Raw genomic sequence first — 26,486 nt, forward strand, 5'->3', positions numbered from 1 at the left:
GCATGTGGAAGTGGGCCATTCAGAGGAACATATTCCTCATGGCGGAACACCTCCCCGGCAAGGACAACCAGATGGCGGATCTGCTCAGCAGACACAGCCACCAGATGCACGAGTGGGAGCTACACCCGTCAGTACTCCAACCGTACTTCCAACAGTGGGGTCATCCAGAGATAGACCTATTCGCCACAAACGAAAACGCAAAATGCCAAAGCTTTGCCGCCAGGTTCCCACATCCATAGTCGCAGGGCAATGCGATATGGATGAACTGGTCCGGCAGATTTGCGTACGCTTTTCCCCCAGCACCGTTAATACCGCTGGTGGCACGCAAACTGCGACAGCACTCACTGACACTCATCCTAGTTGCTCCCACATGGGCGCGCCAGCCATGGTACACCACCTTTCTAGAACTTTCCGTGGTGCTGCATCAAAGGCTGCAGATCAAACCTGCACTCTTAACGCAGAACCATGGCGAAATTCAGCACCCAGATCCGCAACAGCTGAACCTGGCAATCTGGCTCCTGAAGTCTTAGAGTTTGGCTACCTAAACCTGCCACCTGACTGTATGGAGATCATTAAGGAGGCCAGGAGACCCACTACCAGAGCCTGCTATGCAGCTAAATGGAAGAGGTTTGTCATTTATTGCAACAACAATGACATTAACCCGCTAGACGCATCCACTCAAAACATAATCTGTTACCTCTCACACCTATACCGATGCAATCTGGCATACACCTCAATACGTATCCATTTGACCGCAATAGCAGCCTATCTCCAGAACAGGCAGCACCTCTCTTTATTCCGAGTGCCTGCCATCAAAGCTTTCTTGGAGGGACTTAAACGAGTAATTCCCCCAAGACACCCACCAGCACCGGTGTGGAACCTCAACTTGGTCCTCACCCGACTGATGGGTCCACCCTTCGAACCTCTCCACTCATGTGAGATTCAATTCCTCACCTGGAAAGTAGCTTTCCTAGTGGCAATCACTTCGTTAAGAAGAGTTAGTGAACTCCAGGCACTAACCATTCAAGAGCCATTCATACAAGTTCATACCAACAGGGTCGTACTACGTACTAACCCCAAATTCATGCCTAAAGTAATATCGCAGTTCCACATGAATCAAACTATTGAACTGCCTGTTTTCTTTCAGAATCCACAAAATGTCGCTGAAAGAATGCTCCATACACTAGATGTCAAAAGAGCCCTCATGTACTATATAGACAGAACTAAAGACTTTAGGAAGACAAAAAAACTTTTCGTTGCCTTTTCTCCACAACACAAAGGCAACGCCATCTCCAAAGCAGGTATAGCCAGATGGATCGTTAAATGTATTCAAATTTGCTATCAAAAGGCTAAACGCACATTAACGATTCCCCCACGAGCCCACTCAACACGTAAGTTAGGGGCGTCCATGGCTTTCCTGGGAAACATTCCTTTACAGGATATATGTAGAGCAGCCACATGGTCCACTATACATACATTTACCAAACACTATTGTGTAGATGTACACTCAAAACAGCAGGCAGCTGCAGGACAGGCTGTTCTCAAAACTCTTTTTCAGACCGCTGCAGCTGGCACTGGTGGTCGCCGCTTATAGGAGGTACTGCTATGTATTCTATGCACAGATATGAATTCAGCAGCCCACATGCCTCGAACTGAATATGCTACTTACCAGTATGCATCTGTTCTTGGCATGTAGGGCTGCTGACATTCATATCGCCCACCCTCCTCCCCGGCGCCTGTAGCAGCTGCAGCTCTCAGAATTACTGTATAGCATGGTCATCACTTTCTGTATCTACTCCATCACTGCCACAATGGCGAAAAACAATCTGAGGATGGAGAGGATGCCCATGCGCACTGTGGTCCAGGGGAGGAGTCACCTATCTCAGGATACTTCGAAGACTCTTCCAGGACAACAACGTGCAAACATCCAGGCCCAACACTAGGCGGCGATCTATGCACAGATATGAATGTCAGCAGCCCTACATGCCAAGAACAGATGCATACTGGTAAGTAGCATATTCAAATCGAATAGTAAAACTTCAAGAGAAGTGATGAAGTCCGTGCAGTAAGAGTCTCAATGCCCTAGCACCAAGGCACGTTTTGTTATCACTGGATCAATAAAGGTCAAGCTTTGATCCTTGCATGCTTGTGCCATGTTATAATTACTAATCATTTTCCCTCTTTTATAGATATGGAAGCAGTACTTTTCGATGAAAGATACGGTTTATGCTGTTATTCCGGTAAGCAGTTACTGACAGATTCATGTTCACAGCTATCCCACCTCATACTCCTTATCCATTCATTCTTTCTTAATGTTTACGCATCCTCTCTCTCACTCGTTTTTTGATTCAGCCCAAGGCTTAGTTTTAGTGCATCGACAAATAGCCATTAAAGAACAACCCTGGTCTCCATGCACAACATCATACCATTGCTCATACAAGCCACACGGCAGACGCTTGCTCTTTCAACCATAGCACTTCCACGTAGTAGGGTACTTCCTATCTGCCAGTGTTCTTCGGCACCTCATCGGGTGTACAACGCTCTATATAAATGCACCACCAGTATATGTTGCTCATCACTTCTGGAGAGGATAGAGGAGTCGCAGATCTGGGATCCCATTACTTGTTTGTCTACTTGCAAGTTCTAGTGATGTCGAGAGGCTCCATTTTTTAAGGGACATGAGAAAAAAATGACTAAGTTTCCCTGCATGTTTTCACTGATGTAAAATCCTAAGATATCAATAAGAAGATTTTGGAATATTTGGAGTTTCCTTTCTCAGTCTATATTCTCAGACAGACTGTGTGGTCACAGTTCACTTCCCAATGAGCAGGTGTCCAGTTTGTTATGAGCCACTGTTGCAATGGGGACCAGTGGGATTAGGGAGTTGGAGACTGAGTAATTTTCCAAATGTTTACAGAGGCTTTCTTTCTGAACATGATGCAATACAAGTGTTGTGTCTTTGCAGTGGAATGGGTGAAGGAAGAATAGAAATCCAATTAAAACTAAAAGTAACCAGAGAAAGTGTCCTATGTTAGTGTAAAGCCTTCTTACCTTGATCTCCGATACGCAGTGACCGCAGATCCTTCCAGTATAACTTGCTCTAGGTTCTCTTGGCGTGTTGCTTCAAAACCTCTAGCTGCCAAACCACAACAAGTTCTGGTCTCCGTCTCCTACACACCACCTGAGGTGCCTAGCAGAACTGCTCAGGGTGGATAGTTGGTACCAAGAATTTGGGGCTCCCCTTCCACCTCGACATCCCAACTGATTCCACACACGACTGCCTGTCCAACAGTCCACAACTGGCAGCTTCTTTCAGCTTACCTGGGGCTGAGTTGTTTACAGCACCCAGGGCACCCCAGTAGCAGCTGCTTCAGACATGCCAAAGCCTCCTTTTCTACTCTTACAGTTAACGACATTGGTGGCTAGTGACTTGAAGTGTGCTACTTACAGCTGCAGAACCAGTCGGACCATTGTGGCTCCATCATGACGCGTGGGTTCAGGTGTGGCAAGCTGACCCTGCTGCCTCTGTGCACACACAGTGCTTGCATGTGTGCCATGACTACATCCACCTAGTGGCCTCTCAGTTGTACATTTAACTCCTGCAACATCACTACTTCTCTAAACTTATTCACATCACTCCTGGTTGTTTAAAGAAAGCCTTTTGTGTTAGTGTTTAGTGTTACTCATTGGAAAGCTTCTATCTGAGGTTACTTGTTGGAAAGCAGTCTTATAAGTGTGAAATCTATTCTGGATATAGTTGTCGTCTTTATTGTGTCAAAGACCAGTTTCTTTATTTCGCAGTCCTATGCAGATTGGACATGGTTGAATCTGCGCCATTTTCACCCAAGTCATACTCTCTTAAGTTTTCTCTTTCCTTCACAAGGGACCTTCGTTTGATGTTCTCCAGCGTCGAGCCAAGACCTGCCCCTCTGTAAGTGAAACCGATTTTTTGTTGTTTCTTTGTTTGGAAGCTCATACCTACTGCCCTTTGCAACAAAACAGATGTCCAAATATTGATTGTGCCGAGCAGCGTTACCATGAGGCATTTCTTATTTTGACTGTGCAGATGGTGTCCAGATGACTTCAAACGCAGGCTGATGCTCTGCTGTGAGTCACAGCGTGAGCTTCCCTCAATGAAAGCTGCACTACTTTGGCAGTAAAAAACCAAAAACTCAGCAGTCTAGTAGAAATCTTCACAAGTTTAAATTGAACAGGCAATGAAGTGTATAAAGTATTCCCAGAAAAACATAAAGGCTTTATTCATTTGCATCTATGTATTCATGTATATGGTATTTCTGTTGCGTGAACTTGAAGGCAGCAAAGCACTGTGCATAGTCAAAGACGAGCACGGAGTCAACATATAATAAGAGGAAGCTGGGTTGTGGATGGCTAATGTATGTTGATGTATTTTTCTTTAAAGAGGCGAGTCCTCAATTCTTTCCTAAGTTGAAGCAGAAATTGGATCAGTCCTGATGGATATAGGTAGTCTGTTCCAGATCCTAGGTGCACTCATGTGAAAGCTGCTGCTGTCTTGGTTTTTATCTTTGATGATACTTAGTCTGCAGGCTGCTGGTGTCCTGGCTGCCGGTGTGCAGAGAATCACCAGATATGTGGCCCTATTGTGTAAAGGGTGCACTTTCCCTGTTTGCGCCCAGCACGCCTTAAAACAGGTGCGTCAGGCGCAAGCAGGGAAAATGCACCCTATTACATGGAATCCGCTGTCCCGAACCCGCGCTGCCCCCAGGACAGCGCATTTCTGTGAAATACTGAGTGCCTGCTTTGAAGCCGCTCCTTTTTTTCACAGTGCAAGCGGCCACCCGCCTTCACTTTGAAGGGGGATTAGAGATCCCCTTGTAGGCAGGTGCAGTGAGTCTAGAGGGCTGCTCTCAGGGGTTGCACTCTCAGTGAGCATTCTGAGAGCTTCTTTGCCTCTACACCCGCATCTATAATACGCCGCAGGCGCTGAAGCATTGAGGGAACTCCCTCTGAAGATAGCGCTGTCATTTTATCTGCGCCAGTTCCAAGAGGGTGCGTAAAGCGGGCGCAAACACCATTTGCGCCCTCGGGGCACTTATGTAATACGGCCCATGTTGAGCTGTTCTGCAAGATAGGGAGAGGGGTGCTGGTTGTGATGGTTTTGTAAATGTTGCATCTTGTTTTGAAGATGATGCAAGCCGGTATTTGATCATATTTCTTCAGGCCCTGGTTGAGACATACTGCGGCATATAGGATAACCCTAATGTGTGCCAGTGTAGAGTCTGGAGGCCATGGAGTAGGCCATTACCACTATCCCCATGCAAGAGTTCGAGGGCTTGAACATCAGTTCTGAAGTTGCTTTGTCGAAGAAACAGTTTCTCTTACTTACGAAGAGAGAGCTGGTACCAGGCCATCTTTGTGGTTTTTTTTTAGCAAAGTGTTCCTTGAGGATGAGGTTGGTGTACTAGGTGAATCCAAGTGACTTGGCATTCAGTGAAAGTTGGGGTTCGAAGCCATCAAGGTTTATGTTCATGGTTGATAATACATTGTCTCTTACTGCCTGAACACCGCACAGATAAAAATCACTGGTTTACACTGTTCTAAAACCTCACAGACACAACACACCCATTCATACTGTCCTCATTTCTAACAGACTCAACTCACCAGTTCACACTACACTAACCCCTTCGTTTTTGCACGGTATATATTGTGACCTACCTTTGATACTTTGGGATGAGCATTTTTAGCCGCGGGGCCGATTCCTTGTCCATTTCTTGTGCTAAATCCTTTTTACAGTGCAAATAAAGTTAGGGATGCTGTGAGCCTTGCGTTTCTAAGGACGTTTGACATGGCAGGAGAGGACTGAATTTGCATCTGGTCACTGTTCTAGTACTGTGCCCTTCTGCTGTTCGTTCTGTCGCTGCTCTAAAAGGCCGAACAAATTTGGGGTTCTGTATAGTTAGCAATAGGAGAAATGATAGGATGTTTCTCTGGTTCGGTAGAACCACAAATATTGAAATTTTTACGTTTAAATGTGTTTATTAGCATTTTCAAAAAATAGAAAACAATACCAAGGCATAAATCACACAATGCGGTAGAGGGCACCATCCGCGCACAATTAAAACACAGAAAAAACATTGCGTCTGCACAGAAAGTGCACTGATAAATCCATTGCATAACAAGAGACGGGTGGCTCCCATGAATGTCCTGCCTTAATAACAAACAAAATTTGCAAAATCCCCCTCCCCGCCCACCTCCTCCAGTAGTCTCCATTTCACCTTGAGCAGGTCCCACTCCTGTGTGTGATACAGCACTTAGCAAACAATAAGAAATTATGCATGGTCTGTCCATAAGTTCGAGAGACGCGACACTCTCAGGTATTTGGGCTGGGTGATTTCATTAACCCCTTCGCTGCTGCGGACATTCCGCTGCAGCGCTGGGGGGGCCAGGGGGGCAGCGCGGCGGGCCTGTGCTCATGACGGAGCCGCTCCGTCATGAGCCACAGTTGAGCTGTGCTCATGACGGAACGGTTCCGTCATGACTCCGCCCATTTGCGTTGTCGCCCCGCACAGGCGGGGAAACAGCGCCGCGCAGGCGGAGCGGCCGCCAACAGGATTGTCATGACGGAACCGTTCCGTCATGAGCACACGGCAACCGTGGCTCATGACGGAACGGTTCCGTCATGAGCAGGGAAGGGGTTAAACTCCGACGAGAGCAGTGTTAGGAATGGACTCCAAACCTTCTGGAACGAGTCAGTGGTGTTGTTCAGGGTAGCTGAGATCCGTTCCATCCCCAGAATATGCCAGAGTCTATGCAGCCAACCCGTATGTGTAGGGGAGGTGGTAAAGCCCCAGTGAGACAATATATTTTGCAACGCTGCGCACAGTGCCAACCCCATTTGACGTCCTCTCATGCTTTTAAGTGGGTATGTGATTGGATTGGGTAGGCCAAAGATAACATAAACAGGGAGTCTAGTGATCTGTGTGTTGAATAGCTCGTCTATCTCATCAAGGATTTTAGTACAATATTGAGACAGCAATGGACAATCCCACAAAATGTGAAGCAATGTTCCTTCATTGTCGCATCCCCGCCAGCATGTATGGCTCCATTGTGGGTTACCCCTGTGAAGACACGCAGGCGTGAGATACCATTAAGTAGCTATTTTCATAGGTGTTTCTATACTGGCGACATTGCGAGCTGTAAGTTTTGCCCTATAATAAATTCCTTCCCAGTCTTTCTGTGTAAGCTTCCCACCCAGTTCCCTCCCCCACCTCCGTTGGCTCGGTGTGGCCTGTGCTTGTGGGCTATGTATACATGTTTATCGGTGAGTTTGGTAATTAGCCATTTTCCATATTTGGTCAGCCGACGGGACCCTTGTTCCCTCACCCCCTTCTGAAGTACCCATGGAAGAATTCCAGAGAGATCAAACAAGTGGCCTATCGATCGACAAAAGGTGTCCCGCCATACCGGAAAAGCTTTATCCGACATTCCAGGTGCAAATTCACTATTACCAAACAAGGGAGTTAAGGTGGACGGGAAGGTAGTAAGATTCTTTGTTGTCGCCACCCCTTCCGAAAGCTTCAGCACAGATTTGGTGATGGGCAAACCCATCAATCCGCTGGGATGTTGAGCCTTCTTTAAAAAGGGGACCTTCCAGAGCGAAATCCCTGCCAACGCTCTTTCCTGAAAGAGCCATCTTTTTTCTGATTCTGGCCGTGCCCATTCCACTAAATACCTCAGTTGTGCTGCTTTATAATAGTTAAGGAGGTCCGGTATCCCCAAACCTCCAGCTTCGGGCTTCATATATCCCAGGGCCTTACTCATCCGTGGACATGCCCCCGCCCAGACAAACTGATTGATGTCCTGCTGTAATGAGGTTATCGCCCCCTGGGGAGGCAACGCTGGTAGGGTTTGGAATAAGTAAAGCGCCTTAGGTAAAAAAGACATTTTAACTGCTGCAATTCTCCCTAGGAGCGACAGGTGATGTTTACTCCAGGCCCCCATGTCTTTCTTCGCCTGCCTGGCTAACCTGGCGTAGTTCAGCTGGATTGTCTGGCGCACTGTTGCCGCTAGCTCTAGGCCCAAGTATGGGATACGATCTGCCACTTGAACAGTGGCTGCCGCTGGGCTTAAATTCAATATTTGTGATTTCCCAATGTTAATCCGGAAACCGGAGACATGTCCGAATTGGTCCAACTCTTCCAGGAAGGCGGGGAGTGACACCTTTGGCTCTTTCAGTGCCGCAATCACATCGTCTGCATAGAGGCTGATCAGATGTGTTCTCCCACCCCCCCCCCCCCGAATGGGATCCCTTGAATGTTAGGATTATCCCTAATCTTTTGTGCCAGGGGCTCAATATAGAGGGCGAGCAACAGGGGGGATAGCGGGCACCCCTGCCTAGTGCCTCTTTGAATAGCAAATGATCGTGAGTAGATGCCGTTAACTCTAATGGTCGCCGATGGTCTATTGTAGCAACAGCTCACCCATTCCCTGAATTTCTCACCCAAACCGAACTTGGAGAGCGTATGACTAAGGAAGCCTCAATCCACCCGGTCAAATGCTTTTTCTGCGTCGACTGTCAGCAGAGGAGTGTCCATTCGGGTTTAGTGGGCTTTATCTATAAGGTGGAGTATCCTCTTCGTGTTATCCGCGCTTTGGCGGGACTGAATAAATCCCGCCTGATCTGGCTCGATCAAGTGTAGCATGCAGGGGCCTAGACGCGTGATGAGTATTCCAGTGAAGATTTTTAGATCGACATTGAGCAAAGATATAGGGCGGTATGAGCCACATTGTTGCCTGTCTTTGCCCGGCTTAGGCAGCACCACAATAGCCGCTGCTAGCATCGTGGGGGGTATCGGATTCGCACTCCCAAAGGAGTTGAACACTCCCGTTAAAATCAGGGCGAGAAGATGGCATAATTTGTTATAGAAAAGAGCAGAAAAGCCGTCTGGGCCAGGGGATTTAAGCACCTTGAGATGCGATATTGCTGTAATCACTTCCTCGACCCTAGTAGGAGCGTCTAGTGCCGCCGCCTGGTCCGGAGTAAGTGTGGACAAAGACATGGACTGAAGATAATCAGAGATTGCACATTCCGGTGCGGCGTCAGCCGTGTACAATTTCTTATAACATTCCCTGAAGACGTAGCCCATCTCCTCATCCACAGTAACTACTTTCTGACCATCCCCCTGGAGCGATGAAACCTGTGCCCGCTGTCGTTGAGCCCGAAGCCTGTTGACCAGGAGGCGGCCGGTGCGGTCACCCCCAATGTAGTAAGAGTGTTTTAGCCTGACTGCAGCATATTCCGCCCTGTCTAAGTCTATCCCGGCAAGCTGTGCCCAGCTGCCTCCAGACCCTGGGCGCACGCGTTCGGCTATGCACCCTTTCCAATTCCTGTACTTGGGCCTCTAAGCTAGATCTCAGCTCCTTGCGCTCTTTATTGTCGGCAGCCGACAATGCAATTAATTCCCCCATACGACCTCTTTAATCGCTTCCCAGAGTGTCGTTGTCGCTATGTCCGGGGTATCATTAAGAGCGAGATATTCCTGAATGCACTTTGTAAGTGTCTGTTCCACTGTTTTCTTGTGGAGCATATTCTCTTTAAGCCTACAACCAGTTTGGCGGGGTCTTGACGGCATTGAGAGGCATGTAATCAGTGCTTTGTGATCTGAAAGGGCCGCAGACTCGATGCTGACTGTTTTGACAACCCTATTAATCTCCCCGGTCCCTAGGAAATAGTCTATACGTGCATAGGATCTGTGTGCGTGCAAAAAAATGGAGAATTGCGTCGAGATGGGGTGTGCCTCCCTCCAGATGTCCACTAAGCCCATTTCTGTCAACCAATTCTTCCCCTCCCCCGACAGCTCTCCCATATGCCAATGTGAGGTCTGGGATGTGTCCTTGCTCGAGTCCATTACTATATTGAGATCCCCCCAATTAGTGTCATGCGATTCTGTGTGACCATGATGTCCGTCAGGGCTGCTTTGAGAAAGCCTTCCTGTCCCGAGTTGGGGGCATATATGGAACCTATCACCATGAGTTGGGAACCAAATTGTATAGTGTAAGCCAGTAATTGTCCTTGTAACTCAGCCACCTTGTTGCGCACTACCCCCTTGCAGCGATGGGACAGGAGCAGGGATACCCCCGCCTTTTTCCCACCTGCAGAAGAGAAGTACTGTTGGGGGAATATCCTCGACCTCATTCGGTGGTGATCCTTGGCCATGAGGTGAGTCTCCTGTAGGAGACATATATTGGCTTCCGTATGTTCCAGATAGGACAGGATCGCCCGCCTTTTGACTGGGTTATTGAGACCCTTAACGTTAAGTGTGAGTATTTTTACCTCGTCCGCTACCATGACAGGTGGGTATGTATTGAGCTAATGCAGCCCCCTGAGGCGCGCCCTACTCTCGACCAGACCTGAGTGTCCCCCTCAAGAGTCTTAGTGATGGTGATCAGTGTGGAAGTGCAGTGGAAATGCTCCCTTGACCCCAGGGATCACCTGGAAGGAAGCAATTGTCCTACCGGACTCACCCCTGCCCCCTCCCTAACCCCAACAAATAAAACAATATTGACCCCAAAAAACAGTCCAGAAGACGCATTGTATTTACACGCCTCCATGTTGAGATAGGGCATGGGGTGCATCCTGTGGCCAACAACACTCCCCCACCCCCCCCACCCCCAGCCGCCCACCCGCCACCCCCCGGCAAAGTGTTAAACCACTTATCTGACCCAATAAGCCAATCAGTCCTCGGGATTGGAACCTGTGTCGGCGGTCAGCGAGGCCAGCACTGCCCAAGCGTTCCTGAGCTATAGTCTCTTAGTCTGGCTTGGAGGCAGCTGCCGACATCTGCCGACACGCCGCCATCTCTCTCTCTGACTTTTCTTGTCTCCGTCCGTTGGCTCGGCGGGATGGGGGTCATCGATACCCAGGACCTTGCATGCCTCCTGTAGTGACCTTATTTGCCTCAGCCTGCCGTCCCACTTGAAGATTATGCGAAAGGGGTGCCCCCACGAGTAAGGGATGCCCTGATTTCGAAGATACATGGTGACCAGTCTGAAGTCTCTGCCTTTTTGTAGCGTAATAGCGGCCAGGTCCTGGTACAAAGCGATGTTGTGCCCTCCATAGGTGAGTGGTTGCGCATCCCTGGCTTTCCTCAAAATAAGTTCCTTTAATTGAAAGTCCAGGAGGTAGGCCAGTATATCGGGGGGAGGTGCTGGAGCTTTCCTTGGCAATCCCACCCTGTGGGCCCTGTCAATTTTGATAGCAAATTCCTGTGGTTCCTGTAGAATGTGGCGAAAGAGGCCCTAGAAGTATAGGGTGAGGTCCGTACCCTCTTCTTGAGAAAGAACATCTCTCACACGGATGTTGTTTCTGAGGGAGCGATTTTCTAAATCCTCCACGTGGGCCTAGAGGTCTAGCTGTTGGGTTTGGAGTCGAATCACCTCCTGCTTCAAGTGCTCCACTTCTTCGTCCCGCGATTCTTCGTGATCCTCAATTGTGGCCACCCAACCGCATCCAGGTTCCGCCGCACTTCTTTAATTTCAGTAGAGAGGTCCTTCCTGAGGGCTTGCAGGTCGTCCCGCTGAGACTGGAGAATAATTGCGTCAGGAAAGCACGAGTAGCAAACTCCTCCATCGACTCCTCTTCCTGCCCTCCTGACACGAGTGGGGAATCGCGGCCATCTCCTCCGCTTGCCCCCGCCATCTTAGTGAGCATATCTTTCACATTTCGGTCTTTCTTCGGGCGTGTTGAGGACATTTCCGAACTGCGGTTGGGCGCCCAGGGCAGTGGTGAGTGGATGCGGTCAAGGGCAGTGTCAGGGATCCCGGATCCCAGCCGCTCGGGCGTCGGTTCGCGCCCCTTGAGGGCGTTGATGCTTGAGCTATGGACCCTGCAGACACGGCCCGGAGGCACCTGATGTACCAGCGCAGGCACAACGGGCCGCCACTGCGTGCCGTGCAAATGGACTAAGTCCAGCTCCAGCAATTTGAAACCTCAATGCCACTCTCTGACTGGCCAGAGTCCCGTCAGCTGTTTCTCTCGGCACTCCTGCCCATAAGCAAAGCGGTTTGTGCCCCAATGCGTATCCTCAGACCTTCACTCACTCCGGCCCTCCCCTGAGAGCCCGCCGGAGCTCGAGGGCCGCCACGTGCAACATCCCAGCAAAGCGCGCACTGAATATGGGCCAGAGCGCGTCGTTTCACTGACATGCTGAGGGGGTCACTGGAGCGCCCCCCAACCTCCTCTCTGGGTTCAGGGTCCTCCGCCCTCGATTGACTGCGGCGGGAGGCCCGGTGGATTCACACTCCAGTACGTGGTAGGCAAAGGCCTGCAAGAGTCTATATGGCCTGTGGGGGGTCTGGAGTTCTCCCCTCCCTGCGGTGACACCAGCGCATGGGGACAGCGTGAGGCCTCCCCAGTCCGCTCCCTGTCCAGACTCCCAAGTGCTCCTCAGTAGAAAGCATGTTCCGAGGTCCCAGGTGTAGTGTCCTAGCATGGACACGTTCTAGTGTTCCAATGTGTGTGTAATACACTATACACCCACCCACCACCTACGTCACTGGGTCAGGTGACGAGGATAATAAAAGGGCCGAGCGCACCTGCTCGTGGCCATTACCCACTACCCTAACTATGTGTGCAGCGTCAGTCCTTCTACGCAGCATGAGGGCCTAGGGCCCAACATTACACTGGCGACGAGGGGGCTGTGCCCGTGCGTGCAGCAGCCCAGCTGATCGATAAGGGGGAGAGAAATGCCGCGTGTAACCCCCCCTGCAGGCAAGAACAGCGCCTGATCGCCGCCGTGCGTGCGAAGAGCCCCGGGCGTGAGCGGTGACCGGGAGCCCACACTGCACCGCCGCGAAGACCTGCGGGCATACAAGCCGCCCAAAGTGAAGGCGAGGAAGTCGGGTGCCCACCCCGACCCCGTCGAGCCTGCCGGCGTGACTGGAGGAAGAGCGGACCGATCGGAGCCCACCCGCATCGGCTGCGACCCGGCAAGTGGTGGCGACCACCCGTGTGGATGAACGGGCCCGCCGGAAGTGAGGAGCCGCGCCAAAGTGAGGATAGCCAAGCGGGTGCCCACCCCGTAGCAGCGGAGCCCACCCGCGACGAGGATCTGGCCCGCCGGCCGAGATGGGGCCGTAAGGAAAGGAGCGACAGCGAGAAGTGACGCTGCTTGAAGCGGGAGCCCACCCGCGACGAAGACAAGCGGTGCCCGTTGTACCCGCCCCCACGAAGAGCTGAGAGCTGGCGCGGTGTGAGGTAAAAGTAAAAGCGGAGCCCACCCGCAGCGCATTGCATCGGTTCGACTCTTTCCCCCCCCCCCCCCCCCCCCCGTCCGCGCAGCAGGAGAAGTGAGCGAGGCTGCCGCGGGAGGGAGATGCCCAGGGTACTGTACGCTCAATAAATAAATAAACGCCCGTAAAAGCGGCAAAGACTTCAGCGAGTGCACCCCCCACCTCCCTGCCACGCGAGGACTGCAGGAAGCTGCCGCGGGCTGGGAGGGCGATCGTAAATGTAAAGGATGGCTGCCGCCGGCCATAGGAGAGTATGCCCCACCTCACAGGACCCCGGCGGCATTACAGGAACTGCATGCAAGCGGCCAGCGCCGCAAAAAGCAAACCAAAACATGTGCGCGAGGGCACTGCCTGCCACTATGCCCCATGGAGTGATGCCTCGCCCTCTGAGAAGCCCACATGCCTGTGCCCCCTGCCTCTCAATACACAAATGGTAGAAGACTTACCTGCTGTCAAGCCCCGTGTCCTGCACTCCACTGCTCTGCTGTGGCTCCAGCCCTTCTGCACTCTACCGAAGCCTGGAAAAGTGAAAGAACAAGGAAGAAAAGGTTAGCAGCAGAGAAGGTTGCTGCTGAATGGAGTGAAGAGCATACCTTGCACTGCCATCTAGTGGCCGGAGAGCAGTATTGCACCAGCTGCTGGGAAAAGAATAGAAAGGCTAGAGATGAGGCAGCAAGGCACGTACCGCAAGGTCTGACTGATGCGCGATGGTGAGCGCACTGGAACGCGGCGAGGCGACGGTGGCGATACATCACTGAAGAGGCACGGTGCAGAAATGCGTCAGAAGCGCAGGAACGCGACAGAAGCGCAGGAAGCAAGTAACCCGCAGGTAACGGGATACAGCGTCAGGAACCCGCAGGACAAGGAAGAAGAAAAGGGTCAAGCCACGTCCACCCCAGCGAGGATCGCGCTGTCGCCGCATCAAGTGGAGCGAACCCTCGAGTGAACTAAAAGACTCAGCGCAGATGTACCCCGGACGCGGAAGGTACACAGCAGCGCCTACAAGAGAGGAACCCACTGAAGAGGATGGACGCAGCAAGTATCCGACACTGACGGGCAAGGATGCAGAGGAACACCCAGTGGCGCCAAGAAGCCACCACAACAAGAGATTACACGGTACAGGGTGCAACGCTACACTGAAGATGTACCACGACGGCACGAAGAGAAGCACGCACCAGCGCCGGACAAGGCAGCAAACACAGGTAGTCACACGACGTGACGCACCTCGTGAACACAGGTAGTCACACGACGTGACGCACCTCGTGAAGCCGACCAGCCAAATGGTCGCACCACAAAGGCCAAGCCGACCAGCCAAATGGTCGCACCACAAAAGCCAAGCCGACCAGCCAAATGGTCGCACCACAAAAAGCCAACCCACCAGGGGTTGCAAGAGGAGGTGACCGACGCACGGGTCAGTGAAACTACGGAACAAGAGGTCTGACGAAAAGACCGAAGGTATCCTGCCAGTGATCGGCAGAGTTGACCTTCAAGTGGTCCAAGAAGTTCAAGAACGAAGAGGACCAAGAATATGGCCCCACGAACTTCAACAACCAAAGTAGCTGGTGAAAAGGAGAAGACAAAGAGAAGGTCACGACCCTAACTCGGAATGCTGAGGAAGATGGAGAGAGTGTCCTCGGACGAGGACAAGACCAGGGGGAACACGTGCAGAGTGCGCGCGCTGCATGGAGAAGCCTGGCCAGACCAAAAGGAGAACAAAGACGGTCCAGAGTAGGTCGTGAAGCGAAGGGATGAAGATATCAGAGTGGCATGTTCGCCACTACAAGAAATGAAGATATCAGAGTGGCACGTCTGCCACTACTAGAAGAAAGAAGATATCGGAGTGGCACGTTTGCCACCACAAGAAAAGAGGAAGAATGAGATCTGAGCAGCACGTTTGCCACTACAAGAAAAGGAGAAGGAAGAGATCTGAGTGGCACGGTTGCCACTGCAAGAAGAAGAGAAGAAGGAAATAGATCCGTGGCACGTTGGCCACTGTTAAGAGTGGGAGGAGAAGTCAGAGTGACTCGACACCCTCACGGAGATTAGAACCGAGGAAAGAGAGAGGAGTGTGGCAAGACTACTCACACCTCGAAGATGAGGAAGGCGACAAGTGCCAGAACATGGAGAGCAAGTCCTGAGAACACCCGTGGCACGGAGAGAAGACCATCTGCTTGACGATGATTTCAGCACTCCTGGGATCTGCAGAGGTGAGCAGGCCGGACCGTTCGGAACATCCACCTTTGGGGTCACACGGACACTGGACAACGCCAGCCGTGGTGACTCAGAGGCAAAGGCCTCAGGGATGCTAGTAAGAGAGTATCCCCGTGACGAGAGATGGTCATCAGCTGCCCTTCAGCAAAGGTCCCAGGAGGATGAAGAAATCGCGCGCGAAGACAGGAGCCAACAGCTACCCTCAAGGTCGGACTGCGGAATCTGAGATGAGACTTGTCGTCTCCTCCGCACCCGCACTTATCGGCATGGGAGTAACACGATACAGGACACTCAACCCAGGACAGATCTGATGAAGAGGGCCTCAGGGATATCCCGTGGCAGGGGAACACCTGCGAGAGGGGCATCATGGTGAGAGGGGTGTCTTGCAACCAATCCGTCTTTTGCCAAAACAGAATACATGCCACAGATGAAAAGAGGACAGGACGGAAAGATGAACGGCAACAGCTAGCGGTGAACCGCAAGAACTTCAACTGTGTTTGTCGCCAGGGAAGTAAAGTGAAGAAAAGACTGTGAATACAACTTCAAGGCAGAGTCGTCAACAGACTGGATCCATCGAGCACCCATGGCTGGTGCCACAGTGAACTGGTGGTCTCCGCGACAAGAAGAACATCATCTGGGACCCCAAGCAGCGGAGGCGTAAGAGACTGCAGAAGTTTTGGTCACTGTCTTACATATGTATGGCTTTTCTTTCTCCCACAGGTTGAACTTTGACTTTGGGTTTTGTCATTAAAAATTGGGAGGGATCTAGTGTCCTAGCATGGACACGTTCTAGTGTTCCAATGTGTGTGTAATACACTATACACCCACCCACCACCTACGTCACTGGGTCAGGTGACGAGGATAATAAAAGGGCCGAGCACACGTACTCGTGGCCATTACCCACTACCCTAACTATGTGTGCAGCGTCAGTCCTTCTACGCAGCATGAGGGCCTAGGGCCCAACATTACACCAGGAACGTTGCAGTTAGTGGGAAATCCGCTCTGCCGAGCGGGGGGGGAGAAAGCGCCTTTGTGCACCACACCTGCAGCGCTGGAGGCCCAGAAATCGCTGCCCACTGAGGCCCCAAGCTCGTGGTCTTGTGCTCGGCCTTAATAGCCCTCTCCGGCTCCCCATGGACCACCGCTCACCATCACACCTCCTCCGCCTATGTCTTCGCCGGGATCGTCCTGCAGGGATGGCAGGAAGACCACCTCTCTTCCCCATGGAGCCAAAGATAGGCAGCCGAGGTCCGCAGCTTCGCTGAGGCAAGCTCCACGAATGACCCGGCTCCCCCCGCAGCTCCATTACGGGCTGCTGGGCTCATCGGTTGGGACCTTTCCTGGGCTCGAGTACCGTCTCAGACCAGTCCCTGCCCTTCTCCAGAGCACTGCCACAGGTCTGATGCTCGGCTACAGCGCCGGGAAGCAAGCGGGCAGCCGACGGGAGCGGGGGGGCACGTCCTACCCGCTCGCCATCTTGGCCACCCCCCCCAATATTGATATTTTTAAATGCTGTGAGTATCATGTGCTTTAAACGTTAAATCTCTACCGCCATTTCCCCATGGGCTTGTGAACCTTGTGTGCAAGGCAGTGGGATACCATTATAGTTCAATGCACTACTGCTATAATGATGTTGATGTTGTGTGCATGTTTGACTCGTTACTAATACTTCATTTACCTAGACCCTAATGTTGTAATGCCGGTAGCTCATCTATGTTATCTTCTGAATCGTGTAAAGTACAGAAACAATTTTGATTTTCTACACCATAGCAAGATCTTCCAACAAATTATTGAAATGAAACATAAATATCTAAACATTTTTTCCCCATGTTTGAATCCCAGAAGTGATGAAGCCATGTCATGATGGAGCAACTCTGACTCTCAATGAACTTCAAGGCTGTTGTCAGTCATTGCAATTTGAAGAAAAAAAATGCATACTTGAAAAACAGTGATTTTATTGTTTTTATTAGGTGCACAGAGGTAAAAGTAGAAGGTGATGGGTGTCGAGGCTGAAGACTACCCACCATACGTATATATAATCCAAAGTTGGCAGGGATTGTTTTGGCGAAGTGCCCCTGCCAATGCTGTGGGAGGGCTTTCGCTAACACTAAAGTGCCAGGGCAGCTGTCCTCATTATTGTTTTGTATCGAAGAAACAAACTGCCAAACTACTGGTCTCTTTTAGCAAAACTTAAAATTGGTGGCTGTACCCTTCAAGACATTTTCTTCATGTAGGTGATTTTCGTGTGTTTGATTAGCATGTCTGTAGTGCTGGTCTTAGGCAGGAAAAAAGAGCCAACAGGTTGAAGGCGGTAGCACTGTGGTTCTCTTACCTCTAAATGCGGTACCGAAAAGATGAATCTGGCAGGGCAGCAGTGTTGATTAATTATGGTTCTTCTGCCCAGTAGAACTCTGAACGCCAACGTCCAAACATTTGTAATTAATTAGACGTTCTTGCATGTTGGTTCAGCATTGGAAAAAGAGCTGGGTCTGTTATGGCACTTTTGTTATGGCACTTTGTGGTCGCCAAGGGTGACAGTTTTCAAAATAGGACCATTTGTGACTGCAAAATTGCCTTTTGAGTTGTATCAAACCAAAATTGCTGTTCTGTAACATGTCACGAATTCCAGTTTGGATTTGAGATTACATACCGAATCGGTATTTGGAAGGGGTGCTTTTAAGGCGTCCCTTCCAAACAGCGATTTTCAGTGCAGAAATTGGATTACTGGTTGAGAGGGGTAAAACCCTACTCAAGCAGCAACCACAGTCCTTGTCAGGTTAAAGTCACAAGCAAAATTAACCAAATTAACCTGTGCTCAGCCCTCTGGTAGCTTGGCAGAGAGCAGTCAGGCTTAACTTTGAGGCAATATCTAAAGTATTTATGCAAAATTTCAAACAGTAATAAAGTGAAGCACAACACAAGAAAAACCCCACACCATATAAAAATAGTGTAACATTTAATAAATAATTTAAGACCAAAACAGCAAAACTCCAATCAGCAGAACCGGATATATGCAATTTTAAAGATTTAAGTGAAAATAGTGCCAAAAAGCACAAAGTGCCAAGTGTGGGTATCTGGTCAAGCTAGACTGGAACAAAGTCACAAGTTGAGGCCGACTGCGATGAAGTGCAGGCTGGCTACAGCGACCCAGTTAGGCCCGCTGAACAAAGTGCCTTAATTCTTGGTTGCGGAGCGTTGCGAGGTCCCGCATCGAGGATGAGACGTGCAACAGCGGTTTTGAGGAGTTGCTATACACGGCCCTGCATCGTCGGCGAGGATGCAACTGACAAGGGGCTTGCTATGCAAAGACATGTATCGTACAGCAGTTCCGATGAAGAGTTTTGCAAGGAGATGCGTCGCACTACATCGATTCTGCTGGGACCACAGCTGGACTGGCAAAGCATCTTCAGACCCACTTCCATGGGTCCAGGACGGTGGTGGCTCCATCTGGGCGGGTAGAACTCACAGCTGGCACCGTCTTGCTGCTGGGTACAAAGTTGTTGGACCTCTTCTGTCCCTTAGGCTCTGGTTAGGGGGACAGCCAACTAGCCCTTGGACTCACTCTGGTGGTTCTGGGTTCAAGATGCAGGTCCAGTCCTTTTCACTCAGGCAGGAGGGCAGAACAGGGGGGCAACAGACTGACAGTCCTTCTACAGCTGTCCTTCTGCTGTGTCTTCCCCATGTCCCAATATGTACTGAAGAGGGTTCTGGGGGTTTCCACTGCCTAATGAGGTGTCAGGCATTCCATTCCGCCCTTCCTCCTCCTTGTCTAGGGACACAAAAGACCAGTGACATACTCTTTGTGAGTGTGTTCAGACAGTGCCTTTGTGATGTACAAGTATGGAAAGTGGCAGCTCCGCCTCCTCGTTAAGTCAGAATGGCCCATCCTGCCTATCTTCCCATTATCTCACTGTCTGGGAGCAATACACAAGGACCAACTGCCAGCTACACCTATTCAAGTGACCCAGTGACAGGCTTCAGGCACCAAATTGTAAGGAAAAGAAAATGCCATTTTCAGAATTGTGACTTGAAATCCGATTTTAAATTACAATCCTTAAGACACCAGTCCCGAACTGTATACCTGCCCCCAAGTGAACATTTTCACTTGTTAAATGTAATAAGGAAACCCAATGTTATCTTATGGGAGAAGTAGGCCTTGCAGTAATGAAAAACTAATTTAAGAGTTTTTCACTACCAGGACATGTTGAAACTTCAAAGTACATGTCCAACTTTTTAAAAACACTGCACCTTGCCCTATGGGCTGTTTATGGCCTACCCTAGGGGTGACTTATATAGCCTTATAGCCCTTCGTTGCAGGCTATATTGGCTATTAAAGGCCCGCTGCAGCGTTAAAGGCCCGAGCCAAAGGCGAGGGACTTTGACAAGGCAGTGGGACTTTAATAGCCGATATAGCCCTGCTACGAAGTTCTATAAGGCTATTAGAACATTCTGACACTAGAGGGCAGAATGTTCTAACAAATTAAACAAAGGCTTCAGAGAGCGCGAGGGGATTGAAATCCCCTCAGGCTCCCGGAAGCCTTTGTTCACAGTCACAAAGAAGCATTGGAGTGTTGGAGCTCGGGGCTTATAACAGCCATTATAAGCCCGGAGCACTCCATTGTTTTCAGTGGAGCTTCCAACATTCCAATGTTCTAATATGTATTAAAAAGGAAGGTTTAGGCCTGACAAACGGTTTATTTTGCAAAGGTCGAATTGGCAGTTTAAAACTGCACACACAGGCTACCATAGCACACCTGACATGTTTAAAGGGCTACTTAAGTGGGTGGTACAATCAGGGCTGCAGGCCTACTAGAGCATTTAGTTAACAGGCCCTGGGTACATGTAGTACTACTTTACTAGGGACCTATAGGTAAATTAAATGTGGCAATTGGCTATAAGCCAATTTCACAATGTTTAAAGGAGAGAGCACAAGCAATTTAGCACTGGTTAGCAGTGGTAAAGTGTGCAGAGTCCTAAAAGCCAACAAAATTGGTTCACAATACAGGACGGTGAAGGCAAAAACGTTTGGGGATGACCCTGTAGAAAGGGCCAAGTCCATCAGGATGTATTAATGTTTTGCCACCAAAATCCCGTTGCTAAACATTAATATTTTATCGACTACTGAAAGAAAGTGGTAACACATTTGTGAACAGAAGGGGTCCTAAAAGGACCCCATCTTCTTTGGGAATGTTGACAAAAACATTTGACACTGCCTAGTCTAAAAAAAAAAAAGCTTGTAAAACCTTACATTTTTGTTGTTGTTACTGCATCCCTTTTTCTTATAAGGAAAATGGGCTGAATGTAAAATTAAAGGATTGCTTTATTGAAAAGCAATCACAGACATGTTGGTCTGCTGGCAGAGTACCATCCCTGTGATGGCAGTGATCCATAGTGGGTCGCAGTTTGTGCCCTACCTCATTAAAATAATGAAGTAGGTCGAATTGCTACCTACCACGATTTGGTATTTTCGGAACTGACCTATAAAGTACACAGGTCGGTTTGCAAAATACCACACTGTTCACAAAAATAATGGTCACAAATTCTGACCAGTACTTTGCCACCAGTGTTTAGTCCATCTGGCCCATGGATTGCAGCGGTTCACAGCAGGGAAGAGTGAGTCAGGCAAAGTTGTTTACTGCACTACACTTCTTTAACTTCTTGAAGGAGAAAAAAACAACATCCAATAAACTGCAGGATTCACAATTCAGTTGAGCAATCTGCAAAGGTGTACAACACTCTATAGTTTTAGAAAGTGTGAGACTTGAATGTGTTCTTGGTCCCCATTGTGACTGTTCTCTTTTCATGCAGTTCTTGTACGCGTTACCAAGGCGAGAGGGATATGAGTTTTATATGGGCCAGTGGTCGGGTTCAGAGCTTCACTTTACAACCCTCATAAATATTCAGGTAAGGATTTGCCAGGTTAATTCAAGCATCGTTGTTTGCTGGTAATTTATGTCACTTTTCCCTAGTCTGTGTAAGCTCTTTCTTTTATTGCATGTCATTTCTGTTTTACTTCTTGAATATTTTTCACTCTATTAACTACTGTTGAAGCTATCACATTGCTATAATATCTTTTATGTCCATGGTTGCTGTGCTTTGTCTGCCGCCTAATGATACACCAGAACATTTCTTTTGCATTACTGACCCTTATCAAAGCAGCTCCCCACATAGAAAAAACGTTTTATTGTTGTGCCTGTTTTTTTTGCCATAATGTGGCACATTTCACACAGCGGACTACCATGTCTGTGACTGCTTTTTCAATAAACCAGGTCTTTTTTTTTTAAATGCAGCTTTTTTCCTTAAAGGAAAATGGGATGCATTTAAAAAACAAAAATGAAACTTTTCAGTTTCATTTTAAAGGGCAGGCAGTGGTCCCTGGGCCCACTGCCCGCTCTTAAAAAATATTTAGGCAGACACTCAGAAAGGGGTTTACCACCTACTTGAAAACAACAGTTCATGGCAACTCGCTATTAGGAAGGGATGCCCTTTCCTAATAGTGAGAGTCGCAAATGCTATTTTGCGAGTCAGTGTCTCGTAAAATAACATTTGTGCATGCCTGGAACCTTTTTTGCTGTTGCAAACGGGCCGATCTCCCGTTTGCGGCCGCAAAAAAGGGTTTTACATCTGACCCTTATTCTTATAACTGCCCACTTTTGGCTCCAATCAGAGCTACCATACAGACAGGTGCCAGGCTCTTACCAGGAAACAACAAATATGAGCAGTTTACTCCCAGTCCTCAGGAACCTGCACTAGCTTCCCTTGGGTCCAGAATTACATTCAAACTTGCTTGTATCCCATGCAAAACATTTCATCTCAACACACTAGGTTATCAGAGACCCACAGTGTAACGGGAAATTTACTTTAAAGAGCCTACAGAATCTGATGCTTGAAACCAGGAAATTCAACAACCGAAGTGCAGCCTCAAAATCTTTTTCAGACACTGCAACATCGATTTGGAACTTGTTCTCGATGATCATTCAACAGTCTAAATCTCTATTCATTTTTCAGGCAAAAAACTAAAAGCGTTACAATTTGGAAGCCACCTAAATCCCTCAATCCTCATTTGTAATGCAGGACCGGATCATATGGAAACTTTTCCCTACAAGTCGCCGCCTCTTTCACATTTTTTTCTCTTTTTTGTTTACTTTCAATACTTCGAATCACCTCTTCTTTAGTTGTGCAGTACACTATTTTCTGTCCTCCCATTATTTTTTTTATTTATTTGGGGTTTTAAATAGTGCGAATATGAGCCAGAGTAGGGTATCAGAGAGCTTTATATTTACATATCAAGAAACAGTTGAGTTAACAGTCAAGTCAACAAACATGAGTAGTTATACATTATTTTTGAGAAAAACATTAAGGCTTAATATACATATGTACGATCCACAACTAGGTTAAAGTTCGATGAGCATTAGCTCATCATAACTTGATTCATCATCTTGCGCTCCTCCCAGCTTCGGTCCACGAACTCATTCCGGAACCTTCCTTACTAAACTTTACTCTGTTATTGGTTTGCTCGTGTTCAAATATTAAAGTGTGCACTGTATAAGAATGCATGAATAAATACATACATAATACATAAAAATGCATGTTCTAAAACAAAGCCCAATTTTCTGCATTTCCCTGATCCATTGCTTTTAACGATTTAAAGAGTAAATTAATACATTCTTACCTATCCTTTCTCACATTTAATACTACATTTCAGACCACTCTGCTCAGTCTGGGAACTAAAACCACAGACTATTGTTCTGTATACTGAAATTGAAAGTGAATGTGTTAAAAATGCCATGACTTCAAAATAAATAAATATTTCTCAAGTTTTACCTTATATACATTTGTTCACTCTAAATGCAAATTGTGTATATTTTTCTTTGTTGAAGCAGACAATTACTCATTTAAGTTATTCCCTTTTTGATGTGTAAATCTGAAACTCTCACCTGAGAAAAATCTTAACTGACAGCCCACCACTACTGTGGAAGCCACGCATTATTGGTGACTTAACAGGAGCTGTCTGCGAACCAGATGGAGTACTCCAATTCTGCTTTTTCGTACTGAATTGTAAATCCTTCTCAAATGTAGTCTCTTTACAAGAGGCAGAAACCCTCACAGTAAGTAATTCACAATATATGCTGCTCTTCCCCTGCTTTCTCTCCTTTCTCCTTCTAGGCTATTCATGGGCTCTTTATTTAAGTTTTTCTGAATGACTTGAGCAAAATCTGCTGTGCAGCGGTGAAATCTGCAGCACATTCTAACAAAATCCAGTATTGCATAGAAAAAACCATAGCAATGTCATGCCAGCATTATACATGATTATGACTTCTTGGTGCTCATGTATTGTTTCCCTGGTAATCACACTTTGGAAGCCACACTGACCGAGAGATGGATGAGCTTCAGGCGGCCCAGCTTCAGGAGGCGGAGACTGAATTTAGGATCATCGGTACAAAACACTGGCCAAAGAAAAACAGATTGTAGTATGTATCTCTGTTGTGATTCACTTCCATCATAAGTCGTTCTTGGAGTGCCTACTGTGCCCTATAGAATGTCACCCTAGGTTTGTCCCAGTCCTTGACTTTGTGGAAGTTACAACTTGGCTGCTCCGAGGGAAATATGTTTAGTGATGAGTTGATGACCTTGAGAGACTGTTGTGTGTTTTATGACACACGAGCATGGTTATGTGGATAAAGTGTTAATTGAAATGAAGATCTTCAAATCGTAAAGCAACTCAGAGTTTTTAGCAAAGTACAAAGTATAAATACCTGCAGCCATTTTTTACTCTCAGCTGTGAGTATAAATGATATAATATCCTCTAACTAGCGTTTCAAGATGCTGTGTTTAACATGTCATCTGCCATTGAATGCAGACATGGCAACAGTTGCCAGACCTTTCATCGACATCTACTGTCTTCGCATATCTGCTGTACATCGTCTATCCTGCTTTCTGCCTCTTGGGATTCCAGCCAGTGCCATATTTCAGTTGACGAGATGAAGTGCCAAGTTTTGTTATCAAGATTCTTAGTCTCGTCAGAAACAGCATCATGTATTTGATGTTTTCCACTCAGAGTTCCCGGCCTAAGCGGTTTGCCTTTGTCGCTGTACAGCTATTGTGAAGTCAGGAAGTAGCAGAAATTTTGTACCATCTACCAGCAAGGACCCCTAGGTCCTTGCCACCTATAAAATGGCATCCTTGTCTGTATCTCAAATTATGCTATGCTAGCACTGGGCTTTGTGCCCAGGCTGCTGGAGTGTCAGGTGCTCGATGCATTCTTTCACAAATAAATTAATCCATTTCTTGTGCTTCAATGTATATGTTGTTAACGACTCAACAAACCACTCTGCAGACCAACCCTCTGCTCACTCAGGCACTCTTGTAAGGTGCATGTTGTTATGTTTGAGGGTCTCTCTACATCTTCATTTCATGCCTGTAAATGCTGAGTTGTTTTCTTTGTGTTACAGCATTATAATGGATTGTGCATACACTCCTGTTTGTTTCTTGACCTCTCCAACCCTCTTTGCAACATTTTTAGTCTTGTCTGATAAGATTCATATGGATTTCAAATGTTTCAGTTTTGTTCTCAAGTGCTGCTAGGGGGTAACGTAGCGATGGTTAATGTGATTTCACAGATGCTATTATCTAACGTGAAAATTGTTGACTTTTCTGTAGCTTATTCTGTCACTGCATTACAGCCCCTTTACTTTTACTCATTGGCACTGGAACCTATGGGTTGCACCCTTCTCCCTCCTCTTCACAAGCTGGGTTTTATCTTCTGATTCTGCAGTGGGCTGCAGCGTCTCTAATAATGTGCAGCAGTACTCCTGTAGGTCAACAGAATGTTAGATATTGGGGGTTGGACACTTCAGAACATGTAACAAATGTTGAGTCTTCAGAGGTGTTTAGCCAAGCTCCCTGTACCGACCCAGTTCTGTGTTCCACTCTAGATTCAAACTCCAGATGTTAAATTCTCCTTGTGCACCGGTCAATCAGAATACACTGTGAGACATTACTCCAAGAGCAACTGGCGCTACTTATCATCCATACTGTGAATGTTTTATTCATTTACATTTACGGCTTTGCATCTCATGGAAACAAGAAATGGCCCACTTTTTCTAGATTATTAGATAAAGTACATGTTCGAGGCATATGAGCTGCAGATTATACACTGTGCATAGATCGCCATCTGGTGTTGGGCCCGGATGTTTGCAGTTTGTTTTTGTTCTTGGACAGTCTTTGGAAGTCACGAGTTCGGTGACTCCTCCTTCGGTCCGTACTGCGCATGGGCTTCGACGCCATCCTCCGATTGTTTTTTTCCGCCATCGGGCTCGGATGTGATTCTTGAAAAGGGTGGGACCAGTGGAGTGCTGCAACACATGCCGAGGAAGGCCCCCGAAGTGAAACCTGCAGCCAGTTCCATGCTGCTTCCTATGTGGCATCACAGTCCGCGTGCATTTAGGCTATCGCCCCTCGCTGCGTTTTCTGCTATTGTTGCTTTGTTCTCTCTACTTTTCTCTGCCTTTCCACCAGTACACACACTTCAGTGTGGCCACCAATTCAGCCTGTATCACCTCCTTTGCCCATACACCTCTGGTATGCCTTGGGGTCTGGGCATATAGTTCAATCCTGCATTCTTCAGGGATCTGCCTCTGCACCATGTGAGAATCATTTGCTTTTGCAGCCTATCACTCCCCTCTGCCTCTCCTTTACTTGTACACCTGGACTTATTTTTCAGCCAGGACCAGTCTAGAGCACCTCGTGGCCTCATGCCCCAATCTTATGCTTTATGTTGGGTGGAAGAGGAGGAGGTGCTGCCCCTCTCCTTCATTCCTTGCTGCTACACTCGAGACCGTTTGAGTCATGGTTTCTGCCCCTTTGTCCACCTACATTCTTTCCTCAGTTATGGCATGTGTGCAGAATATTACTCAATAAATTGCAGTGTATCCTCTAGAGCTCAAGCAATAGGATAATGTTTCTCCTCCCTGCCAAGCCATGCTCCCTCTGCGCCCCCTGGTCTG

At 48.3% G+C, this 26,486-nt stretch overlaps 1 protein-coding gene across 1 annotated transcript in view; it reads left to right on the plus strand.

Moving 5' to 3' along the window:
• ATPAF1 (ATP synthase mitochondrial F1 complex assembly factor 1) overlaps positions 1 to 26,486 on the plus strand; it is a 168,937-nt gene that overhangs the window by 123,367 nt on the left and 19,084 nt on the right. Inside the window, exons 5-7 of the mRNA XM_085602706.1 lie at positions 2,190 to 2,240; positions 3,884 to 3,931; positions 21,289 to 21,384. Of these exons, the coding sequence (XP_085458832.1) occupies positions 2,190 to 2,240; positions 3,884 to 3,931; positions 21,289 to 21,384 (195 nt within the window). The remainder of the gene's footprint in view (positions 1 to 2,189; positions 2,241 to 3,883; positions 3,932 to 21,288; positions 21,385 to 26,486) is intronic.

Source organism: Triturus cristatus, chromosome 4_2, assembly GCF_964204655.1.
Source record: "Triturus cristatus chromosome 4_2, aTriCri1.1, whole genome shotgun sequence".
NCBI classification, from domain to species: Eukaryota; Metazoa; Chordata; class Amphibia; order Caudata; family Salamandridae; genus Triturus; species Triturus cristatus.